We start from the raw sequence: 26,117 nt of genomic DNA, 5'->3' as shown, positions 1-26,117 counted from the left end.
TAAAGGGTATTTTAATGCCACATCTCAGCAAAATTCCTAGCATATTCAAAACTGATAATTTAATAAAGGAGAAAAACTGTGTTTACGTAATGCTTTGTTTTATTTCATTTTTTCAGTCAAAATCTTAAAAATAAAACTTTTAAAAGCTTATATCTGTTTCTTTCCCACAGTATAGTATCAATAAAACATTAAGTGCTCAGTTAAATAACAAATAAATAAGATATATTTACAATACCTTGAAATTAATTTTTCTTTTTAGCATTAAAAGTTCCCAAATTATTTTCAGCACTTGAGCACCTGTTATCACAAACTTTATATTGTGCATCATTTATTTTCTAAACTGTTACAAGTTAGTTGTAGGGTAATTGGGATGGTGCCTCACAAACCATAATATACTCATTACATCATGTTGTTTTTATCCTCCCTGCCCGCTGTTCATTCTCAATGTGAAAAATCATAGCATATCAGTGACAGGAGATCTGGCTTTTAAGGCAGACTTTTGTAATTATTCCCACTGAGGCACTGTCAATAGGATTAAAATACAGACTCTGGATCTGTCCATCCCAGATGAGGTCAGCACTTTGAGCTGTGGGAGTTCTATTCCTACAAGCTGTGCTTTCCTCTTTGCAGTATTAATATGACACAAATATTTGAAACCTCCGATGGAAACAGACTAGCTTTGCCTGAATTAAATAAAATGTCCATTTGTAATAAATAAAATAACAGCATTCATTAGAATCCCTAACTATATATGTATGTAGATTCTACGATAATATTAAAGCCCAGAAACTTTCAATTACAGAACAATCCACTTATAGTTCATAATTAATAAACTTTTGCAGCTGCGTAACTGTGGCCGGAAACATCTGCAAAACCTCATATTTTACACACAGACACATACACATAATTCCTTCAGAAAAAAATTCAATTGTGCTCAAAATCAGGTCTGGAAACAAAGTAAGACCTGAGGAAGCTGAGTCTAGTTGTATGCAGTTAGCTCATGGGAGGCTAAGGGTGGGGGGTGAAGAAATCAGCCCTTGTTGGGCAAAGTGATGTGGGTAAAAAATAAGGATGTTTAAAGTCTATTCACTAAAAACTCACTTTGTATATAATGTATCAAAAATCCCCTAAATATAAACTTGGTATTGATAAGAATCTATTTCTTTTAAGTTACAAAATTATGCAAATAAAATTGCTACTCCTCAGGTCAAAGATAAATTATTTATGTAACACTGAAATGAACAAATCGGGATAAAGAAATATTTATTACTGATTTTCCAAAATTTTAAATAATTCGTAGTTAATTTATTATACCTAGATACAGCTTTATAAAAATAGACAAGTGTAGAATGTATGTCTTTGGAAAGGCAAAGTGATATGTTATCAACTGATAAAATATGGTATTTCTTTGTTTGCTTACTTAAATGTTTAATTTGAAGTTGCATTAATGAATTTTATTATATATAACATTTTTACTGAGATATAATTCACATACCATACAACACACCCATCGCAGTGAACAATTCAGTGTTTTTTAATAGTCATAGAGTTGTACAACTATCACTACAAAGCAGTTTTAGAACATTTGCATCACCCCCAAAATAAATCTGTAGTAATTAACAGACCCTCACCATTTCTCCTCACTGTCCCAGCCCTTAGCAACCACTAATCTACTTTCTATCTCTATAGAGCTGCCTATTTTGAATATTTCATGTAAACAGAATTATATAATATGTGATCTTTTGTTACTGGATTCTTTCACATAGCATAATGTTTTCAAGGTTCATCCATTTTGTAGCATGTGTCAATATTTAACTCCTTTTGATTGCTGAATCATATTCCATTGTGTTTATTCATTTATTAGTTGATGGACATTTGGGTTGTTTCCCCCTTTTTGGCTGTTATTGATAATTCTGCTGGGCACGTTTATGTATAAATTTTTGTGTCGATATATGTTTTTATTTCTCTTGGTTATATACCTAGGTGTGGAATTGTTGGGTAATATGGTAACCATGTTTAACCTTTTGAGGAACTGCCATTTTGATTTTTTTTTCAAAGTGCCTTCAACATATTATATTCCTGACAGCCGTGTATAAGCGTTCTGATTTCTCCACATTCCCACTGACCATTGTTTCCTCTGTCTTTTTTATTATAACTATCCTATTGGGTACAAGTGGTATCTCACTGAGGTTTTGATTTGTATTTCCCTCATAGCTAATGATGTTGAGCATCTTTTTGAGTGTTTATTGGCCATTTTTATCTTCCATAGAGAAATATCTATTCAGATTCTTTGCCTATTTTTTGATTGGCCTATTAATTTTCATTTTTATATTTTTAAATCTAATTTATTAATGTTCTCCATAATATCTCACTTTATCTCCCTCATTAATTTTTTGGTGGAGATATTTGTCTATCATGCATTGTTAGAGACCTTCATAGTCTGAGAAAAGAACCTCCAGAATGAAGATTCTAAAAACCTGGAAAGCTTTTAAAATATAGAAATGTCCAAGCTCTAGGAATAATTCAATTACTGTGACGGGGCCAAGGCATTAGTGTCTTTTCCAGCCATCACTAACGTGCAGTCATGGAGCATAGCTGAATAAGATAATGGATTATCAGTGCCTTAATGTCCGGGATGATGTCAAGTATGTCTGAGATTAAAGTGTGAGTTCAGTATTTTCAAAAACTAGTTCATGAAGGACCAGGAAATCTTTCTTCGATGTAGAGGAATCTAGAAGTATGTGGATTTTCTGAGATAACCAGTTGGTGGTAGAAGGTCCTTAGAAATATAATATGATAGGATATCCCTCAAGCTTATCCTTACAGGTAATAAACCTAAAGAATCAGGGTATGTTTGAGTGTCTGTACCCTCATTCAAAAGGAAGAGATACTCCATCTCACCTAATTGCTTAGCCTAAAGGGTGGAGAGTTGTCTGTGGATTTTAGGATGACCTTTAAAATCATTAATCGAGAATGCAGAGTTGTTACACCGTCAGTACTCAGACTGTTCCCTGGACTGCCTCATGCAAGTATATACTCAAAGACCTGGCACCCTAGTGCTTAAATACTTGACATCCATTGTAGACAACTATGGAGTATGTGATTGTTAGGAGAGTTTAACTGAGAAACAGAATATAAAGATTTAGTATCAACTCTTTTATATATTTAAATATCTCTGTGTTCAGGATTTTGTTACAGTATTATAACTCTTAAGCAATTCATTTATAAATAGGAAACCCCATTGCCTTTTGTGTTCCTTTAAAAAAATTTGAATTCCAAATATTGTTTGAACCACTTTAGTTACATAGGGACAATATTATTTTTTAATAATAGTTAAATATAATTACATTTATTTCATTGCAGTAGTACTATTGCAGATCTTGTAATATAGTATATTGTAATATGATTTAGGGGATATACTGCAGTAGATAATATTGATACTGTCTGGTAAACAGAAGTTAAATGTGCTTCCTAGATTCCCTTTTTCTTTGGTGGTTTTCCATTTAAAGAACAGACTAGTTGAAAACTTGCTTAGTGTATGAAATCTGACAAGATCATAGTTCTTGGTTCTAGGAAAATGGTCCTATGCCATTTTATTCATTAAGGCCCTGAGGACTGAAAAAAAGTCAAAAGAAGCAATCTCAGGCCTTGTGATAACACTGATAAAAATACTATTACCAAAATAAAAGGTGAAAGATTATTTTACAAAAGTAATGAAATATTGAAAGTAAACTTTATACATATTACTAATTTTCATCAATAAAACGAAACATTAACTTAAAACAATGAAAAAATGTTCAGTTGAAAAACAAAAACTATCAAAAGGTAGGGAATTAAAATGGTATGTTTCTTAGTATACCTAACTTTACAATAGATAACATACTATATTAAGTTTGCTTTGCGTTCACATGCTGTTGAACAAATTGAGAAATAAAGCAAAAGAATAAAAGTTTTAAAACTGTAATTGCACAATTCCTAGAAAGCTATTCCTGTATCCCTTCTCTATTCCTCACCCTTCTTGTGCTGATGTGAGATGATGCAACGTCTATGTGATGAGATGAAGTGAGGTAAATGAAGTAGGCGATGTGACACTGGTTAGGCTACGATTGACCTTCTGACAGTACATCTGTTTGGGATGATCCTTGATCACGGAGGATGTCAGTTGGCAATGGGTAACTGAGACCATGGTAAGGCAAATCCACAGAAAGCAAAACCATGGTGGGGGTAGGAGAGGCTAATATATATGTTTTAAATAACTGTACATTAATAGTTCCTTAGAGGTTAAGGGAAAACTGTCTCAGTGCAACTCATTATTTTCAATATTAACTGAACTGAAACATAATATTACTTCACAGATAAAATGTTAAGACTTTTATGACCACATCTTTCCAGTATTGCCTCTATCATTATCTATTTAATAATAGCCATACATGTACTCCATGATTTAGAAGTCATCACCAGTGCCAAAATTCATAGTGAAATTGAGAATATCTATTTAATAATACTTCTGTAAAGTATGCTAGAATATTATTTCATAGTTTTCTAAATTAAAATAGTTTTAAATTGATAAAAGGTATAATACAAGACAATAGGGAACCATTGAAAATTAATTTTTAGGGTTGCTAAAGCCCTTGGGAACCATTGACTAAATGCCCAAGTTTGGCTCATTTAGCAGTCAGGCTGGTGCAATGGCATATGGTTGAGTATCAGTAGTCCTGTGTTCTAAATCCAGTTTTAACCTAGACAAACAGAATTATTTGAAGAATTCAGGTTACTTTTGCTTCAAGTCTGTTTTCCCATCTGTTAAAGTGGTAACAGAATTTAATGTAATTTGAAAGTTGAGTGATAAGGATTTTAAATTTCTCTACATTAGGTAGTATATATATTCTGTAAATCATGAATGTTAAGCAAAAATGCACCTCCTTATTTGTGAGAAAAATGGGAATAAGCCTTCAGTTAGAGGCTTTTATTTGCAATGGAAGAATGTGAATCCTGAGGGATTCCTCTAGGTAGTTTGCAATTCTGGAAGCCTCACCTTGTAGATGTTAAATCATGTTGCTATTCTGTACGCCATGCCCCTGCTTCCTTAACCTCCTCTCCCTGTAAAAAGTAAGTAAATACACACATGTCATTAAAGACTCTAAGCATATACCTCTTCTCTTCTCTCTCTCCCTCTCTCTCTCTCTCTCTCTCTCTCTCTCTCTCTCTCTCTCTCTCTCATATCTATATAAATCTACATCTATATCTCTGTATCTATCTATCTAAGTCTTTTAATTCTCTGGGTCTTAATGTTATTAAGCTGCGGGCTGTGGGTAAAGCATTGCCTTCTCTGTTTCATGGATGTTATATCTAAATTAGAGATAATGCATAGCACAAGAAACAGTAAATACTTAAAGAAAGGAGTTTCCATCCCGAGAAATCCATGCTAAATTCTTTTTTTTTCCCATGCTACATTCTTTATCCTACCAAATAACCATTTTTTTTGTGTGTGGCAAGATCGTATCTTTAGACACATTTTTAAGTGTTATAATTTTGTTATATTATTTTGTAATCAATCTCGTTGTTCTCTTTGTGCCTTAGACTTTTAGTAATTGCTGCTGAGAACATGTGAAGGATGCATTAAGCTTCTTTGCCTAATATGTTATGAGTGATTTCCACTTGTATGACTCGAGAAAGCCAGCTAAAGGCAGGCTGGCTTCTGAGGGCAGTAGTGGATTGTGTATTCACAAAGAGATGCTTATAATTCTGTTTTCATATCTACCACTTATCACAGTATAACATATCTTTAAATTAAGTTTCTAAGTTATCTATGATACCTATCTTGTTCATGTAAAAACAGCCTTATTTTCTTGAAACTCACATGATTCTGAGCTTTCACTTGTATCAGAATTATGCATTAAATATTCAGCATGTGAACAAAACTAGAAAATGACTCAACTTTTTTCTGGAGAATATACTATCTTGATAAGAAGGGATTATTTTCCCCACCCAAAAGTGAAAATATGATTAAGTTACTGAATAATGCCTAAGTTGAGAACACTAAATAAACGTGAATATAATAAATTTAAAAGTTATAATTGAATTTATGTTAAATATTTGCTAATCTTTATAGATATGATCTATTAATTTCTATTAAATGTGAAGGTCACTAAAACTTAGATATTCATTTAATAACTATGAAGGATAAATTGAATATATTTAATATATTCAATGCATAATACCATTTGTTAATAAAACTGTTGTGGAAATAATGAACATTTAATTTACTAAATATATAAAATACCCGGTGATAGGAAATGGTTCAAGGTTACTTGATTTAATAGCAAATAGGATCTCAGAGAGTAAAAGCAGCTTCTCTCGGCTGTGATAGGGACGGTTTCGGTACCTGCCTATTCGTTGCTGAGAGCAGTTGCTGTTAGTAGTGTGAATGCAGCTAAGCCTCTGTCAGCTGAGGAGAAACACTCCTCGTCTGTTTACAGTTGATGGTTTTCTCCTTAATTCTGGTAGAATAGGTTTCTCCTATTCATGGGATTTCACTATTTTTAGTAACAAGGAAATTTGCTTAGTGGAAAGGAACCTGCCTTCTAAGTTAAAGTGGTTGAAATTATACCTTGAAGTTTTCCTGAATGTTTGTAGGGAATACATTTTCTCTAATTTTCAGATGAAATTTTTTTTACATCATTATTATTTTTAGTAGGTGATTAAAACTATTTCAACATTTTTCATTATACATCAAATTAATACATGAAAAATTAATTCACAGCTATATTAATTTGCAGATGTAACTTTGAAGTATGCTCATGCAAGTCAACAAACAAGTTCATTATATTGAAATCAGAGTTACCCTGAATTAAATAGCCTAAGATTTTTTTCTAAATAAATTATGCTTGTGTTCAATTTGGGACTCTCAACTTGTGACTGTGCCAACTATAGGGGCAGGTTTGCTGTATCATTTGGTTATTATTATTTTGTTTTAAGATGTTATAAAATTGGGTTATTGCTATCCATACGTTAAAACATTTTATCATAAAGAGTTTGTTTTTCACAAATCGAATTTTATATTTTATTTTTTGCTAAATATTACTTAAATTAGAAAAAAGGGGTCTGTTTGCTCTTATGTTTCTGTTTTCACTTTCTTTTACATACCCAGCATGTGGCCGTGGGTTCTACAAATCTTCCTCTCAAGATCTTCAATGCTCTCGTTGTCCGACTCACAGTTTTTCGGATAAAGAAGGCTCCTCGAGATGTGAATGTGAGGATGGGTATTACAGGGCTCCTTCTGACCCACCGTATGTGGCGTGCACACGTAAGTTCATCACAGTCAAGTTAAAGGACTTTCATATCCCTTCCACTCATTTATGTTATCGGAACATCAACATAAGCATTGGATCCGTGAATACATTCTTAATTCTTCCTAAATATTGAAAAAGTTTTCACGAACTGGTACAGCTAAACAATAATGTAAAATCAATACATCTTACACCAACTTCAGTGTCAGTTTTACGTCTGCAAAATCAAGATGTATTTTAATAGTGTTTTTCACATCTATCTAATAGGAATCATAAATAAAATGTAAAAGTTATTTGAGTCTTACAGGTATATGAAATGTGATTAAGAAGTAAAGGTTTCTGAATTAAAATTCCATCACTCAATAGAGCAAATCTCACATTTTGGTGCATCAATTACTCTTTGAGAGACCTAAACACAAAGCCAATGCCAGGCACTCATGTAAATCATTCTTGAGCACATTAAAAATGAATAGATGTATTCTCTATTGTATGGTTAAAAGGAAAACTATTTTTAAACAACGGCACAACTGTTTTTTTTAGGTACATTAACTGTTCTTTTTTAATTGCTTGGAAGGAAAATAGCTAAAGACCGTGGTGAAAGTACAAAGACAGTTGTTATCCTGTTTTCCTTTTGACATATTAAATGGAAAATAAATAAAGCCTCTTGCCAAGTGAATTCAAGGAGGCTTTTATACGGCTTCTCTAGGAAAGGTAATGAAACGTTTATGTGAAAGAAAAGCATTTCAACCAGTTTTCTGTATGGTAATTGAGCCACTAGCTAAATGCCCCACACAGATCCTACCATTCATTTTGTTTGTTTGCTTTTTTTCCTATTTTTGTTTATTTGTTTATTTATTTTTGGTTTCCAAAGGGCCTCCATCTGCACCACAGAATCTCATTTTCAACATCAACCAAACCACAGTAAGTTTGGAATGGAGTCCTCCTGCAGACAACGGGGGAAGAAACGATGTGACCTACAGAATACTGTGTAAGCGGTGCAGCTGGGAGCAGGGCGAATGTGTTCCCTGCGGGAGTAACATTGGGTACATGCCCCAGCAAACTGGATTAGAGGATAACTATGTCACCGTCATAGACTTGCTAGCCCACGCTAATTATACTTTTGAAGTTGAAGCTGTAAATGGAGTTTCTGACTTAAGCCGGTCCCAGAGGCTCTTTGCAGCTGTCAGTATCACCACTGGTCAAGCAGGTATGTTTTTGTGTTTGTCTTCACTAAGTGAATAATGTCACTACATAAATGAGGTGTCTCACTTGAATATTTAGTTAACTTGGCTACACAGAACTCAATTATTCCAGCTTGTTGATTATTCACACCTTTAACTTTTCTTTGTTATTTCTCCTGTTGCCTGTTAAACCATTACTAGACTCATTAACATCTCCTCCAGAGATCTGGCAGGAGAAATAAAAGGGATAAATTGTAAACCAGTTAAGACTGCTCTAAGACAAGCAACTCTGTTAAAAGAGCTAGAAGAGGAGAGTGGAAATATTGGGTAAAATGAAATGTAGGATGTTTCTTATATTTTTATCTTTTTTTTGTGTGGTATGTGCTCATGATCAAAATCTACATGATAATTAGGAATAATGAAAGAGTTGGTGGCACTGTCTCTCATAGTGTTAACGAGTTTTTTACCACATAGAATGTGATGTCTGTAATATATGGCAAGTCTGCATTAAAATTTGCATGAGGGAATTTTAAGTTCATCAGTAGATTTGTGATCATATTAATGTCCCTAATATTGGAATAAGTACTTGGTAGCTCTCATGAGGATTTCAAAAGAAATGGATTAGGAAATATAATAGCCATGGTGATTATGAACTTATACTTTAGCCTAAAAGCAGTTTCCACTGGCATTTGAAATGCCCTACTCAGTCATTCTTTGCTGTGCTACATATATTTTGGAAAATACAAGTTGGGAAGGAAGTTCCATGAATTGGAGACTTTCTAAACCTTCAGAAAAATCTTATTACTGAAGGAAGTTTCAGAAATAGAGGGCTTCCTCAACTTTTGAAAATTCTTGCTGCTGAAGGAAGATGCTATGTAGTAGACATATCCAAGAGCTATGTCATTTGTTGTTAATAAAATTGGACCTGCACTAAAGTCCTGAGTTGTGTGAGCATCGTAAGAAGCTATAACGAGGTCTTTTTGCTCTTTGGCTGACTGTCAAAAACCAGTATCATCCCAAATTCCTGGACATAAATTAATCTATTCTTCATTTCTATGCCAGTTTTACCTGTTTAAATTATGTCTTCATAATGAAAACTATGCATATGGTCTCCTGCTTACCATTTTAAACAGTTTAGTAGGTTCTTTCTCTAAAGATTTCTTTTTTGATGTTTATTTAAAAGGCTATTGCAAATCAGATCTCCTGTGTAAAAGTACATAGAGACTTCTAAATCTTCAAAGATTGAACAAAAAATATAGCTAGTTTAACTGATACTTGGATTGATTTATTTTCCTGATCCTTACCCTATTTATTAATATTTTTAAATGCCATTGTCATTACATGTTTTTACTTGTGTTGCTTTGTATCCAAATTTGTCTTTGTAACTCTACAAGTGAGTGGGTTTGAAACATTTGGGGTTCAACATTGTGACACTGGAGCTATCTTTGGAATCATTAATTGGACTCTTAGGTCTACTGAGCTAGGATAGCTGCTGTCTTCTGCTAATACTAAGTATAAAAAGGTACATTTTAATTTCTTTTTGAATATTACCTAAAGATGCTGAACTGATACCACAAATAGAGTTTGCCAAATAGGTCACTTGCAGAATCTGTTTTCTTACTCTTTAAATGTCTGTTGTTCAATTTTTTTTCAAGTTAATACTACACAGGCTAAGTAGGTCATAGATTTTCCATAAATTCCTGAATGAAGTATCTCACAGTAGTTAGGTAAAATGGCTTTGTGTATTGATTCTTTTTCTGGTTAAGAGCACACTAGATTTGTTTGTTTTTTGGGGGAGGTAATTTAAATGTTCAAAAATTAGATTGTGATGGTTGCACAGCTCTATAAATATACTAAAAATATATTGAATTATGTACTTAGAATGAGTGAATTTTGTAGTACGTAAATTATACCTCAATAAACCTATTAAAATTTTTAGAAACAGAATAAATATAATAAAGTTAAAAGGCATACTAGGTTTGCACTTTTATATTAAAATATCAATTTACAATTGCCTAGTCTCAACTGCATCACAAATGCTAAAAGCTCGTGAATCTACACTGTTGTACTGTTAACTTGCTCTGTTAGCTTTTTCTACTTTTGAAAAGAAATGAGTTTAAATAAGGCAGCAAGCTGTGGTAATTTTAAAAGTTTCATTTTTTTAACAGAGGAAATTTAGAATATGTGAGTGACTGTTGTTCTGTTGAATCCGTGTACCTACTTCCTGCCCATCCCTATATTTTTGCTCTTTTTAAGGGGGCGGGGGGATGATTTGAAACTTTGTCCATGTTCATGACTGTGATGAAAACCTGCAATGATCCTTGAAATTCTTATTATCCATTAACCAAACAGCATTTCCTCCCACCTAGTTTATTCTGTAGTCACTTCAATAATGAATTTAAATCTGAATCTCTGGTCAGTTATCCCCCTCATCAGCAATCCATTGATGCCTAGTATAAAATGGCTTATTAAGAGAATCTGCATGAGTCTGGGCAAGAATACAGAGTAAGGATGGAATATAATCAGCCAGTGTTTGAAAGGTAATGCGTGTAGTTTGTAGTTCCTTTCTCTTAAAGGTTCAAGTGTTGAGCTCCATACCAGTGTTTGTGGAAATGGAAATACATTAAGGACCTTTGGTCCTTGCTCAGGGTAGGAGTAGGATTTATTCGTGTAAACGGACTGTGTCCCAGTTCTGCCACTTACGAGGTACATGCTCATGGATGAATCACTACAGTTCATAATGAGTAAAATTGGAATAAAAAAATATCTAGCTTCCTGTATTATCCTGTTAAATGAGACAATATCAAAGAAAACTTAAAACTCTGTATGATAAAAATGTTAATTGAGTGAATAGCAAGATGGATGTGGATTAGTCCTCTTTTTATGTAACTCTTTGTGAACGTGTCAAGGCAAAACACACTAAAGTCTTCTATTGCAATGTAGGGGGAAATAAGTTAGGCCCGGAATTGGCAATTATGTGTTATAACATTGGAATAGGGACAAATTAATTTTGTTTGGCCTGTATAAAATGTGAATATTAGCAAGTCACAAATTATTTTAAGACTGAGGTTCTTATTTCAACCAAGAAGTAGTTTTAAGAGGAGATGTGTATGGAGAAGCATAATGTGTGATATTCACATTTAGATAATTTTTGTAGTTACTTATCAGGAACATATGACCTACATAAACTGGCTGAAATATATTATTTTTGTTATTGTTTTGTTTTGTTTTGTTAGGAATGCTATTGACCTGTTAAGGGTAAAGTCACACAGATCAAACTTATGTATGTTGGAAACATTTAAAAAATATATAGGTAAAGGGGAAAGCATATGCACTTGATTTATGGCATTATGATCCTCTTCTTTACATTGGGCTCTCTTGAACAAATATGATCTTAATAATTACATGCGTTCTTAAGAGCTGACTATTTAAATGCTACTTTAAAAATATTAATTCATCCAACTATACTGAGTAGTGTGTGTCAAGCACTATGGAGGATGCTATGATAAGGAGATAAATAATGGTCCTATGCTTATGAGAAGCTCACACTCTTGTAGATACATATTTAGTTGCACAACTCATGATAGGGCACTTGAATATATAGGGATGCATGTTGTATGACAACATTGAGTACAAAATACAGAAACTCTAGAGGAATGATTCATTCTATTTATGGAAAAAAGGAAAATCCTCTCAGAAAACATTCCAATCAATCTAGAGCTTCAGAATGGATTTGGTTTTGCCAGAAAGAGGACAAATAAGTCATATGCTAGGCTCTCAAGAGGACCTCCCCCATTAACACTTTATAATTGCACTATAATTCTTCCATAGACCAATTGCATTACCAGAAGAATGGTCTGCAGAAGTATGAAAGTTCATGAAAACAGGTCACCCTAAAATTATTGTCTCTTTCTGTAATACCTTCATTCATTCTTGGATCATTTAAGCTGCTAGACAATTTTTAAGTTTGTTAGAAAAACAATACAAAATTACAAAATGTGGTCTTTCCCCCAAAGGGACTTAAGGAAGGGACTTAACAATTATTGTTCAGGTCAGAGATTATGCTATGTTTATCTATGTCTTCACTATCTGAGTTCTTTCTGTGTGCTAGCTGTACAACAAATGTTGTGCCATTTATTCCAATGAGGAAACTAGTCATACATAAGAAAAGTTAAATGACTTTACAAGAGTGAAAACAATCAGACATGAATAGGAAGGCATAGGGTTTGATATTCGATAACATAATTACTTAATTTTAGACAAGTTTTATGTCAGCTCTTTGAATTTGAATTTTCTCCCGAAATGGTATCATGCTACTTGACTTTTCATAAGTTATAAAAGCTGAACTTTTAGCTTTGTAGCAGTTATATTTATTAGAATTTTTAAAAGAGCATATTAGAGTACTACAATAATTATATTAATGATAAAAATAATAATAATAAGGGTTGCTAGTTATTGTACACTATGTTTCTAGCACTTTTTAAATGTAAAATGTATTTGAAAAAACTGTCCAAGTTGAGTCACTTAACTTCTTTGGACTCATGTAGTCCTCCTACGTAATGGAGAGATTTGAGACAGAAGACCTCTAAGATCCCATCTTATGTCCATAATTAAATGGGCAGAGTCATCATACAATACAAAGTATACATTGTTCAGTGTAATGTTGATTGCAAATTATCGATAGCTGAATAATATGCGTACAGATACTTTAATTTCAATGGGATTGATAACTCTTATAATACTCTAGAAAGCATTGGAAATAAGGATGAAAACTGAAACCTCTTGAAAAAGGATATAACTTCCCAGGTGGGGCTCCCCAGGAAGGAGACACTTTAGATGGAGACTAGTGTGCAGGAATTGTTTTAGGAGGTGCATTTGTGATCAGCACCATCAGATGAGAGGGGAAGGGTGTGTTACTGAGCAGAGGGGAAGATGAGCTTTGATGTGGTCTCACTGTAATCATCAGCCAACTCCACGGGGAGTTCTACACCTGTACAGGAACTTCAGGTTGTCCTGAGTTGAAGACAGCGGTAGGCTTTTATACCTCTGTGTTGTCCAGACATTGGCTTCAGGCTGCCCTAGAAGGGAACAACGGTGTCATTTTTTGGACAAGGAAATTCTAAAGGGGGGAAGAGAGCTCTGAGAACTGAGATCTGCTTTCTGGCAGCTATCTGAGCAGCTGGACAAATAAGTTCTTCAGTCCGTCACCAAAAGGATGTGGGCAGTCCATCATAATATCCATTACAGATACTTAAATCTTGCAAAAGAATAAGAAGGGCAGAGTTCAGAGTGTGTTTAGGGAACACTGGTATAAATTGCGTGAATAAGGGTTTGTGGGAAGGACGGATGATGGATAGACAAGTGGGGTAGCCTGGATGTTTCTGAACAGCAAGTGACATTGGTGACCCTGGTTTAAGTTTTAAACTTTGTGTATCTTCCACACAACATTGATGTATTACATATAGTAGTTGGTGTACATAGATATAGAGTATATATATTATAGAGTATCTATACTCTATAGATATAGATATACTCTATAGATATAGATATAGAGTATCTATATTATATATATATATATATATAATACACACACACACACACACACACACTACATACACACACACACATATTCCTGCTTAGCCTTGATACCTGTGAAAAAAACATATGCAGAAGACATTTTCTAAAAATACAAGAAAGTATCAGCAAATCTGCCAATATGGTAAGGAGAGATATCTTAATTTCTCTACAAAAATACCTTATGGAGTCTCAAAAATAACTGTTTCGTTTCCCTCATCATAAATTTTGTTGTATATGGATGAATGGTTCAGATAGCACTTATACATACATACATTATATCATTAAAATTTTAAGTAAATTTATAAAGTTGGTAAGACAAGTATTAATACCACATACAGGTAAAATGTTGAAGTTTAGAGTGTATAACTTAACAAAGGTCACAAGGTAAAGTATATAGTGGTGACCTAGATTATTGTGATCAGGTACTCTGCTTACCTCAGAATTAGTGTTATGTAATCTCATCATTGGCTGCTAGCTGTATTCCCTTATATTGGAATTTTCACATTGATTTAGTAGTCCGATGATAAATTACTGTTCAATGAAAAAGGGACCTACTAAGAAGTTATTTCCTGAGGATATTAATAACAAATGTAATCTCTAGGAGAGAACATTAGTAACTATATTATTTTCCTTCTGGCTACTCTTTTATTTCCCTTCTTTAAGAAACTTTAAAAATACCTCTGCATATCCTAATTTGACTTATTTCCCTTATGTTTTCAAGGGCCCAGATCTTGTTTCTCTGTCAAAAGTGAGATTTACTTCAGTATTCCCTTTATTTATATTTCTGTAATGTTTATATAATATGTCAAATGAAATATGAGCATAGAGTTACATGATATAACATACATAATCAAAATTAGTTTAAAAAGACAGTACCAAAAGCTAATTCCTGTATTTGTCAGAAATATCTTTACTCACATTTATTAATGTGATTCAACTGTGAATATTTTTTTCATAAATTAACTCAGATAATTTTTTTCAATGATTTAAAATTGTACTACAAGTTATAAGTAAAATAGATTAATTCCTTTTAAATTTATTTATTTTGATATTTCTTAGACATGTATAAGCTTGATTTATATTTTAAGGAATCATGATGTTAAGAAAAGATATTTTCTTGTTTGAGCATTTACTGATTATATTGAGTAATATTAATGTGACAGTTTCCAGAAGGTGAAAGGAGACAGAAATGCAAGAAACACCAACGCTACTAGGAACAAAAACATTTTATAGAAATAGTTTTAATGTACATACACACACTGATACTATCTGCAGCAGAAAGATCAACTGAAATTCCTTTAATAGTAAGCCATTCAAATTATGCATTTCTATTGTGTTTCTAGTTATTTTATAAGCCTTTTGTATCTGAAAGGCAGAGCAAATTCAGTCATGCTAATTTGTGCAATAGGGCATGACATATGTAAAGAAATGCCCCTAAGCAGCCTATGTTCTCATCCCCAACTTCATCTTCATCACGTTTCCATGTTCACCAATCCCAGTATCTTTGTGAGTTGTCAAAACCACCCTTTTCTGCTTTTATAAATATGTTTAATGTAGTACTTATGCTTATGTTTGGGTTAGAGTGACAAGTTGATCGTATAGTTTAATGGAAGGACTATGTAAACATTTGAAAGAAACCCAATATAAGGTGTTTTAAGTAGCCTCTTATAGTTTCAGTTTAATACATCTCAATCTTTTAAATTTTTTGATCTCAGGATTGCTACTTTGTGGATAAGATATTTAAGTAGCTGGGAAGAAACAGTTAATTTGTGCAATAACTCAGTTCTAAACTGAATTGGGTCCCCCCACCCCAAATTCGTATGTTAAGGCCCTAATCCCCAATGTGACTATATTTGAAAATAGAAACTATAAGGAAGTAATTAAGGTTAAATGAGGTCATAGGTTTGGGGCCCTGATCCTATGGGGTTAGTCCATATAAGAAGAGACGAGAGAGTTTGCTCTCTCTCTGTGCACTGCTAAGGAAAGGCCAAGTGAGTACCCAGCGAGAAGGCTGCAATGTACCAGCCAGAAAGAGAGCCCTCATCAGAATCTGGACCCTGGTGGAGCTTGATCTGTTACTTTCACCCTCCAGAACTGTGAGAAAATAAATTTCTGTTTTTCAAGACACCCAGTCTATGGTATTTTGTTATGGCAGCCCGAGCAGAATAATACAAATAGCCATCCCTGAGATGAGTTTGTTCTATCCAATTATTTTGAAGGAAATTATTAATTTTCTATATTCATGAGGACAGCGAAGGTGTGCATACTTTTGTGGATGAGGCAAGGAGAGGGAGCTGTAGAAATTTTATGCATTTCTGTGATTTTACCCCTTTCAAAAAAAAGTGCTAAGCGGCAGAAAGACCAATAGTAGTATTCTGTTTTAGATAGCCAAGGCAATTTTTTTTTTAACAGAGCCAGTTCATTATCTAATAAATTATATAAAGTGCTACATTGATAGTAGCAGAGCATTCAATACAAAATAAGTTGAGTTTTGTCCCTGAGTTTTCATGCTTGAGCAAGTTTGTCATATTCTTGTAATGTTAAACTAGCAAGTTCTACATGATTAAGAAGTGAGTGCTGTTTTAGGATTTTCTAGTGAAAAGTTTTTATAATTATGTATTTTGGAGATTTTAATTTATAACTTGTTAAATTTAAGCTTCCTCTAAATAGGCTCTTCAAAAAATATATCACTGCCTATTAGGACCATTATCCTGGAATAGTCCATCATGATGGAATTATAGAAAGTAATTCTTATTATATGTGTTGTCCTTAATAGGATCCTTCATTTTGCTGCTGGCAGTTTATCAAGTGGAGATTTTAGCAAATTTTAAAGTGCATCCACTACAATATTATTTATAAAGAAATAGCAACTTTACTTTTAAAGTCAAGAAGTTTGTTCAGTTGAGATCCAGAAAATCTGTTTTAACTGAATTGTGACTAACCAGACCACCTGCCCTTTACTTTTAGGGGGAAAAAAAATACAAAAAGCAAGTTGATAGCATGGACTTATGTAATATATGCCAATTTTTTTCAGGGTACAACCCTGGGTCAATATATATTGAATTTGGTCTCTTTTTCTTGAGGTAGTAAATAAGTAATAAAACAGCAAAATATATGTAATATTGTAGCATTACTATACTAACAATACAAACTAACACATTTGTAAAATATTTTCAGTGTGAATTGAATCAAGAAGTGATTTTTTTTTCCATTGACCAAAACGGGTTACCTGACTTACTTGGTATTGTTTCACAGTACAAAAAGGTTTTGATCTTTGCGTTGTTTGCTTAGTTTGTATAGAGCAAATTGTTGTCACCATTTCCCCCAAAAATGCTGTTAAAGGAACAGCATTGTACAGACAGTTTCAGAAAATACTCATTTAATAGCCTGAAATCAGTAAGCTCCATTTCAGACAATGAAAAGCCAGTGGATGATAATTTCATACATCATTCCTATATAGATGAGTACACGTAATGCAAATTGGTGGTGGTGGTGGAGATGATGATGATGATGATGAAAACTTGGGCCCATAAACTTGAAGTACACACCTAGGTGCCCCAGTCCCATGCCCAAAACACTGCTACACCCAACTAGGTACACCACCATTTCAAGCTCTGAATAAGCTGAGGGACATAGCTTTGCGAAAGGTAGGAGATAGTCTTTAAATTGATAAGCACTTAGTTCTGTTTTCAGTACTAGTGTTAAGGGAGAGTAAATGTTGATTATTTTATTCCTTGCTTCATTGGAGATGAACTGAAGCAAATTTGATTCAGACAAGCAATCTGGTGGAATAATGCAGAACCACCCACAAAAACATCTGTACTAATCATCCAATGCAGTAAATTAGAGCTACAAGGAAAAGACATCGATCCAAGAGGGTCATTAACTGTTTTAACCAACTGATCTAAGTAATAGTGTAAAGGAGAGAACACTATCAAGATCTTGCTTTTCAGATCTGTATATGGCTACTGCGAAAACCTGATTGCCATTTGTTTCCATTTCAACTGTTTTGTGATTTAGGCTCCCTTTGTACTATTGAAAACAAGAAAAAAAGGATCAATTAAGAAGTAAAAACCCAGGAAAAGTCATCCAGATTTTCTGCACTCCCTTCACAAAGAGGTCAGTCACAAAGAGAGGGATAATTGCTGCAACCCAACAAAATTAATCAGGGAGAAGACAGAGTGGATGATATATGTTCTGTGACAAAGTGTGTGGTGGGGATGTACAGTGCACACCTGTAGCCACTTGCCTTAAGGGCTAGAAAAGGAGATCTGTGAAAAACAGTAAGCATAGCTTTAATGCACACAGTTCTTAATTATCCATAGCATGTTGACATCAGATAGTTAGTGTCCCAAGTTTTAGTAATACTTGATCATGAACTTCATCATATAGGAAGATGCAGAACATTGTCTGGGCATAGCATGCATAACGGCAATCATATATGATAATAAATACAAAGATACTGGTTAAGCCATATGACTATTCAGTAGTTTATTCAAATGTTGCTGATACTCTTAAACACCCTTACATCTTGTTATATCAAGCTATATCACACGAGCTGATGTATTTATGTGTATAGACATGTGTACAGACAGTTATAAGTATATGTACTTTTCAACTTCATACACTTGATGAGCACATGTACGTTCCTAAGAGAATGGATGTTAGGATGGTAGTGGAGCCTAATGTTACACATTTGGGAATCGGGGCCTCAACCCTGTGAATCATCATCTTCTAGATGGTGAGTTACTGAATGTCCTTTCTTGGTGAGAGAGATGGAGCTATAAGTAAAAAGTTTGAGAGAGAAGTTTAGAGAACACTAAGAGTTAGGAGCTGGCAGATTGTCAAAAGCCCATGATGAAGACCAAAAAGGAGTACCAAGGCCAGTTAGAATGCAGGCTGTGACAGTAACTGAAGGAGGGGAAATGTCCTGAGTCAGTTGATCATAGAATCAAATGTTAAAAGAGGTCAGCAGAAGTGAAGACAGAAGGGGCATTGGACTTGACAATTTCAAGCTGTGAAAAACAATTCTGATAGACAACTTGGGGTAGAAAATGTTATAATCATATTGGTCACGGTTGAAAACAAAGCCAAACACTATGTCATGTGTGATGTAAGGGCTCTAAGTTAACTGAATTGAATTGTAATTGATGATTTTTTATTCTGATTTCATACAGCATTTATCAGACTGGTAAAGACTCTAAGACAGAAAATGAGTCTGGATTTTATTTGAAAAAAAAAATTACTGTCTTTGTTCTTTTCTAATACATTAACATAACCTTGTTTTCTCCTTGTTTTGACAGATCATCCTATTTTCCCACATCCCTGACATCACTAAGAACCCAAATTTAGCCTCACATAAATTTCATTGTTGAGAACCTGATAATCTCAGAAATAGAGGTCATAAAAGGAAAGCTGTTAATGCTATACAGATAAATTATGCATTTATAACAGTGTCTCCTCTCATATTTATTATCATTCTTACTATAAAATATTGTTATAAAATCAAATGGCTTGTTACACACATCTCATAAAGACTAGGTCTGTTACTATATATAGTGTATGTAGTTTATACATAAGTTTTTGTTACACTTTTGGTTTTCATATTTCTTTATCTTCCTAGGTTCTTTTCTTTCTCCCTGACATTTTAAATTATGCCCCATATCATGTGCTCACTTATAAAAAAGTAGGAGAGCCACCTAAAAGTTTGGAAACTTTACTCTTGCTGTTTATAGTGAGTCGATATTACTAAGCCTTTACCTTTTATTTTTAGTCATTTGAACAAAGAACCTTTAAAAATAACGTACACAATACACAAAGAACAGAAAACCGTGATGCCATTTCAACAAACCTTGGATATTATGATTTGCAAGTCACTTCTGGTGCACCTGCTGTACTAACTACTGGTGTTATGTTTGGAAAGATACTAACTGGTCTCCTTTAGACTGCTGTCTGACTTTGATGTTTTATTATTTTCTTCAATCCAGGGATGAAACGGATGAATGGATCTTAATTATACTCTCCCGGTGACTCTTTTTTTCAGGCCATTTTTCTGGATAAGCATCAGCTAATCTGACAAATCATGAGCAGTTTACTTTATAGTTTGGTTGGGATTAAGTTACTAACTGGAACCTGCAGGGAACATAAAGAGCAGTGTCTCCTGATAAAACGCAATGGGTATTTACCATGCCTGTTTTCAATTTTAATCAGTAACCTTTAGGAATGGAGAACTATAAACAGATGATTCTCTGACAGATGTATTTTTATACCTTTACCTATAGCAGTTAAAACATAAACAGGACCTGTGTATCAAATTTACGTTACTGAAATCTAATTGAGTGCTTTGCTTGCCTATGCATTTTCTTCTGAGTTTTCACCATATGGAAAGAGCTTCTCTGTCAAATTTATCTTTATTTACAACAATTTTAGACATGTTACTTTATTAGAATTGTTAGAACTTGTATTATGAGCCTGTAGGTAATTGTGCAACATTTAAGTTTTAGTATTTTGATTGTCTTTAAATTTGAAGTATTTTTATTTGATGTTTGGATGGAGGATGTATCAAGGAGAATTTGTCTTCAAAATTTTTAAGTTTAAATAAAACATAAAGTATACATTTTTGGAAGTTACATAACTATTTTAAGGTTTGTAATAGTACATTAATATTTACATTATTACCGTGTTTCCCTGAAAATAAGACCTAGCCGGACAATCAGCTCTAATGCATCTTTTGGAGCAAAACTTAATATAAGACCCGGTCTTACTTTAGTGTAATATAAGATCGGGTCTTATATGATATAATAAATATAATATAATATAATACCAAGTCTTATATTAATTTTGCTCCAAAAGACGTATTAGAGTTGATTGTCTGGCTGTCTTATTTTCGGGGAAACGGTATTTAAAGATTTACGTAGAATACATTTTTTTCAGCTTTTATGCTAAGGTTATTATTTTTCTAACAGCACTTGTCCTTGTTTGTGAATTCCGTATGCTATCTATGAGATGACATGGTTTTCATGTTCAGCATTAAGTTTGTTCCTGCAGACAAGACAACTGTTAGGTTTTCTTTATACAGGTCACTAATTAGAGCAAGCAAATGAGTAACATATAAAACCACATTTTCCAATAACATTGAATTGGGCATTTTGTTTCATCTACTCTTCTGTGTATGATAAACACACCTAAGAGAATTCAACATGAAAATTAGATTTAGTATCCCTCTGGGTAACTGAAATTACCCTGCCATTGTTATAAAACACTGCTTTTTATTGTTCTTAGACTGTGAATAAACATATTGACAGTAAAGAATTAGCAGCACATCCAAGAAGACTTTATTTAATAATGATGAGGTAAAATACTTTTATGTTATTCAATTTATCTAATTTATAACTCCATTTGATTACCCCAGCATGTCTTTCATCTGCAAGAATTGCACCCTGGGGACCAGTCAATTTATTAATTCATCACTTGTTCTTTAATGGTTGCAATCCCCATTATAGTATGAACATAAAGTGATATTCTCTTCTGAAAGCTGCCAGCCAAATGGTTACAGTCTAGTTGACCTTTTGTTGGTAACTATGATCCTAATGGTTTTTCTATTGGCTTCTGTTTCTAATAGGTTATATTACAATCTAGCTTTTTGTCTTATGGTTTCATGATGAATATAGGGACAGCAAGAGTGAATTCCACACCTGCAATTCCAAAGCTTTATAGAAAGGAAAGACTTGCTTCAAGTTAACCTGTAGACTTTTTTAAAATGCCTTTTGATTTATCTGTCACTTGATCCATCAGCAATGAATAATTTTCATGGAAGGTGCACTTTAATTACATTCCCATTTGACTTGCATTATCAAGCCCTATCTAAGTAATTAATCTCACCAAGTATCCAATTTCTGCCTTTATTGCTGGCAGGCAGGCCTCCTGAATTATGTGTGCTTCAATGGGTCTTGGGTCTTTAACCAGGCAGACCCTGAAAGAGATCTGGGGCCTTCCAATGCTAGAACCATGTCTTAGAAGTTTCTTTCTTAGATATTGTGATTAAATTATATTTGACATCACATGTACACTTCTATATTCAATGAAGCCGATAGATTATTGTAATCATGAAAACCTTCACTTCTAGGGGTAGCCAATGTCCTTGTCACTTTGTATGTTAGGGATATGTGCTAAATTGTTAACTGTAGCTAACATCTGTATCAATCTGCTGATACAAATTTGCTAAACTTAAGCTTGGCCCTTTAGTTCAGGATTTAAGGTTTGTGTGAATTTAGGTGAATATTTGGGTTAAAAGATGATTGTTTCAAAATTAGAATGACTTGCAATTAACCTGCTTTATATTCAGTCATATACTCTGTTTTCTGCAATTTTCTTTATTATGAATTAACAGATATCTCACATTTTATGTTTTCCTATCTTTTGGTTTTGATGATTTTCATTCCTCAATTATTTACACTGATTAATGCCAAAGTTCAATATTACTTAGTTTACACACATACACATACAATAATTCTGAAACATATAATTTGCCTTTCTGTTACAATCTTGTTTTATAATCTAATGAAAACATGAATTAATTGTGTTATAATTTTCTAATTTGTAAATAGTATATTTAGTGTTTTACTTTTCTACTCTGAGGACATTTGAAGAAACACTGGGTGCTCCATAAAAATCAAGTTAAAATATAGTGTAAATAGATTGATATCTATTTGAAAGTTATCTAAATATCTGATGATATTTTACTCTATAGATTGTCTGGTTAGCAGAAGACAGTCCCATCTGTAGCAGACTAAATAGGTTATAATGTTTATACAGTAAGATATTTTAGAAAACTTGGACTGATGATACTGAGAAAAAGATGCGTACTTTTCTAGCTTTACTATCACCCATAGTTAACTCCATAAATCTCTGCCTCTAGCTCTTACCTCTCTCAAAGCCCTGCCCAGTATCTTCATAAGGGTATAGGTTATGATTGAATTTGTAAGTATTCCATCATCAAATCAAAACTCTATGCAGCTAAAATCTAACTTTATATTTTTTAAATCTCTTGATGTATAACTTCAATTTGACTTACTGTTTTTTATGAAAATAATTCAACACATTTTAATATAATATATGTTAAATATGGATTCCTAAAATATTTAACATCACTTTGTAAAAGTCACATAGTATTTCTTTATCCAAGTATTCTTCTCGTCATTAAGGATGACTCTTCTAGGTTTTTTTTTTCACAGTGGTTTAATTGCAAGAATACACAGACATTTTGTCATCCATAATATTTCTAGAATGAAGATGCAATAATTTAATTGAATATTATTTTAATTAGATATGTTCATAATAATTGTTCATAAGCTGAAAGATAGCTTAACTCAATTTAAATAGGTCAGGAAGATTCATTACTGAATGGTTAACTATTATGAATTCCTCAGTAAAGTGTGTGCGTGCATACATATGTATTCACATACACATATGCACACCCGGTCATGTATATATCATGTATGAATATGTATGAATTCATATTATAAAATTTAAAGGAATTATTTCCTTTATGGATATACTATTAACATATTCCACTTCTAATAATTGGGTATATAGTATCTCTTAAATAGTTAGATTTCCTCTTAAATATTAATATTAAAGCAAAGAATTTATTGCTTTTAACATCTGTCCCTACCATTTAGTTTCTTTTTGGCGCTTCTGAATCATGAGAGTTTCTATTTTTCAGTAAATGATTTTTTTTCCCAGTAACACCATTTTGAATTGTGAATGTAACACAAAGGAATTAAGGCTTACATCAGAGAGACCATTTGTGTAACATCTTGTAGTGAATCTATAGGTTCTAGTTTAGAATTTAGGAATGGTTTGTTAACCAAAAACATTCCATCTGAGTTACTTTGCTTTTCTCACATACATTGTTAGATATAGATCTTTTTCAGTGTATTGACTTGCCAAAAATCTGTATTGGTTAGACTGTTTACATAGTCAATAAATATATTGAGCTGAGCAGACTATTTACCTATATCAAAATAAAATCACTTTCTGTATAACAATACACATAAAGATAGACTTAAAAGACATATCAGACAAGTTGGGCTTAGAACTCTGGATTTAGAATTGGAATGTTTGAGTCCAGGTTAACAAGTTTCTTTTTTACCTTGGACAAGAAATGCAATCTTTATATTTTACTAGTTAATCTCAGTATTACACGAAGCAGTAACTGAAAAAGTGTTTTATAAAATAAAGACACTTTGCAGTTGTCAGTTGGTGGTGTTGATATACTAGAATGGAATTTTGAACACCTGTGCTATAAATTTAACTGTGGCAAAGCACAATCCTGGAAAAATTAGCAAACTAATGCTGATTATACTACAAATAATGTGAACTTCATTCTCACAAAAATGTAGCCCTTTGATAACCAGAAATATAAAAATAAAGATATTTCTATAAATCTATTTCTGGGCAAAACCATCACAATTCAGAGAATTCCAGGAATTAATAAGAGGTATATTATATATAATTGATTTCTTAAAATTTGAATTCTTAAGACACTGTCTCACAAAAAACAAAGGCTATTTTTATTGCCAGTTTTCATATTATTATACTTTTAGAAAATGATGCTAAGTACCAATGTTACTATTTTATGCCTATTTTTTTGTTTTTGAAACATGAAGTATTGTGAAAATACGCTGGGACCTTATGGTACTGTATGCGTATGGATTATATAAAATGTAATACTTAATTTATTATAAAATTTAATTCTCTAGATAGATAAATATTATAACTATATAATTTTCTTTATTGCTCTATCAGCATACAGGGCCTTTTCTGCTATTGGACTCAATTTATTTTTTGTGTTGTGAATAAGATAATAAAAAGTTGGAAGAGGATGATTTAATAGAAGCAAATTGAAAAAAATTCTGAATATTAATAATCTTTGTTTGTATTTAAGAGATATTCTAGTATGCATCTCCGTTAAATAAAAGAGAATAAAAAATGACCTATTTTAATAGTTTTTGATTACTACTTAATATCCAGATACAGTTGATAACTTTGAGGAAATTTTAAATATTTAAGAAGATTTATATTTGTAGTTTAAGTCCTTATGACAAACTTATGACACACTAGGAGTAGGAAAAATATGATTTGAGAAATTTTAATTTTGATAGTTCAATTGTGGTATAGAATCATGAAAATAATTCTGTGTGTAGCTTTGTACAAGCCTGTTGAAGTACCTGAAAATTGTTCTTATTTAATATATCTGATTGGTTTCTACATTTGCATTAGTTTTTCCTTTGTTAGAAAATAAGCCCTTGAATATACAGTATTGCACACACACCCTGCATAAATTACTTTAAACTTTTGAAAACCAAAAAGCAATAATTAGGAAGCCAAAATATGTAAAATACAAGAAAAAAAAGGAAGGAGAAGAATATGATTTTTCACATGCATTCTAATTTTGGATGGAATAATATGTGACAGCAGTTTCAGACTGACATATAAGTCTGTGAGAGTTGTTTTCTGTGCCTTTTGCATTTCTACTCCCAGGGGCTGTTGTTGCAGGGGATTTTTTGTCAACCTGACAATATTCTTGGGCTTCCTGTTCTAGACATTTATGCTGTTTAACATGTTATCTCTCTGTTATGTCTTTCCTCCCTCCCACCTACCCCTTTTTCTTTCTCCTTCCTGCCCTTCCCACCTTCCCGTTTGTGTTGGTGGTGAGCAGCTAGGTACAGGAAAAGCATGCTACAATATGAAACCACTATTCCAATATCACAAGAGTCATATAAATGGTGAACAAAGAACAGGTTGTTCCTTGAGAATTCATTTATTTGCCTCCAGAATGCTGCTTTTTCCATCCTGTGATACTTCTCTTTCTGAGGTAAAGCTGACTCGAGAGCTTCAGGTTTGAGATCAGTGGTGAGAATGACAGACTTGTCTGTGATACTCTTCTGTTTGATATGGAAAAATATTGGACTATTTTTTTTTCCTGCTAGCTTTCTATGACAGCACTCTCTCAATTATCTACCGAATACATTTATACAAATCAGAATGAGTGTTTTCAAAAAGTAAT

General features: G+C 33.0%; 1 protein-coding gene across 5 annotated transcripts in view; it reads left to right on the top strand.

Moving 5' to 3' along the window:
• Window positions 1-26,117, top strand: part of EPHA7 (EPH receptor A7) — a 163,052-nt gene that overhangs the window by 49,451 nt on the left and 87,484 nt on the right. For all 5 annotated transcript variants that reach the window (XM_033102758.1, XM_033102757.1, XM_033102755.1 and 2 more), the window contains exons 4-5: window positions 7,151-7,306; window positions 8,161-8,496. In XM_033102758.1, coding sequence (XP_032958649.1) covers window positions 7,151-7,306; window positions 8,161-8,496 — 492 coding nt within the window. The remainder of the gene's footprint in view (window positions 1-7,150; window positions 7,307-8,160; window positions 8,497-26,117) is intronic.

The sequence above is a fragment of the Rhinolophus ferrumequinum genome, chromosome 3, assembly GCF_004115265.2.
Source record: "Rhinolophus ferrumequinum isolate MPI-CBG mRhiFer1 chromosome 3, mRhiFer1_v1.p, whole genome shotgun sequence".
NCBI lineage: Eukaryota > Metazoa > Chordata > Mammalia > Chiroptera > Rhinolophidae > Rhinolophus > Rhinolophus ferrumequinum.
This window is presented reverse-complemented; position numbering and strand designations above follow the sequence as displayed.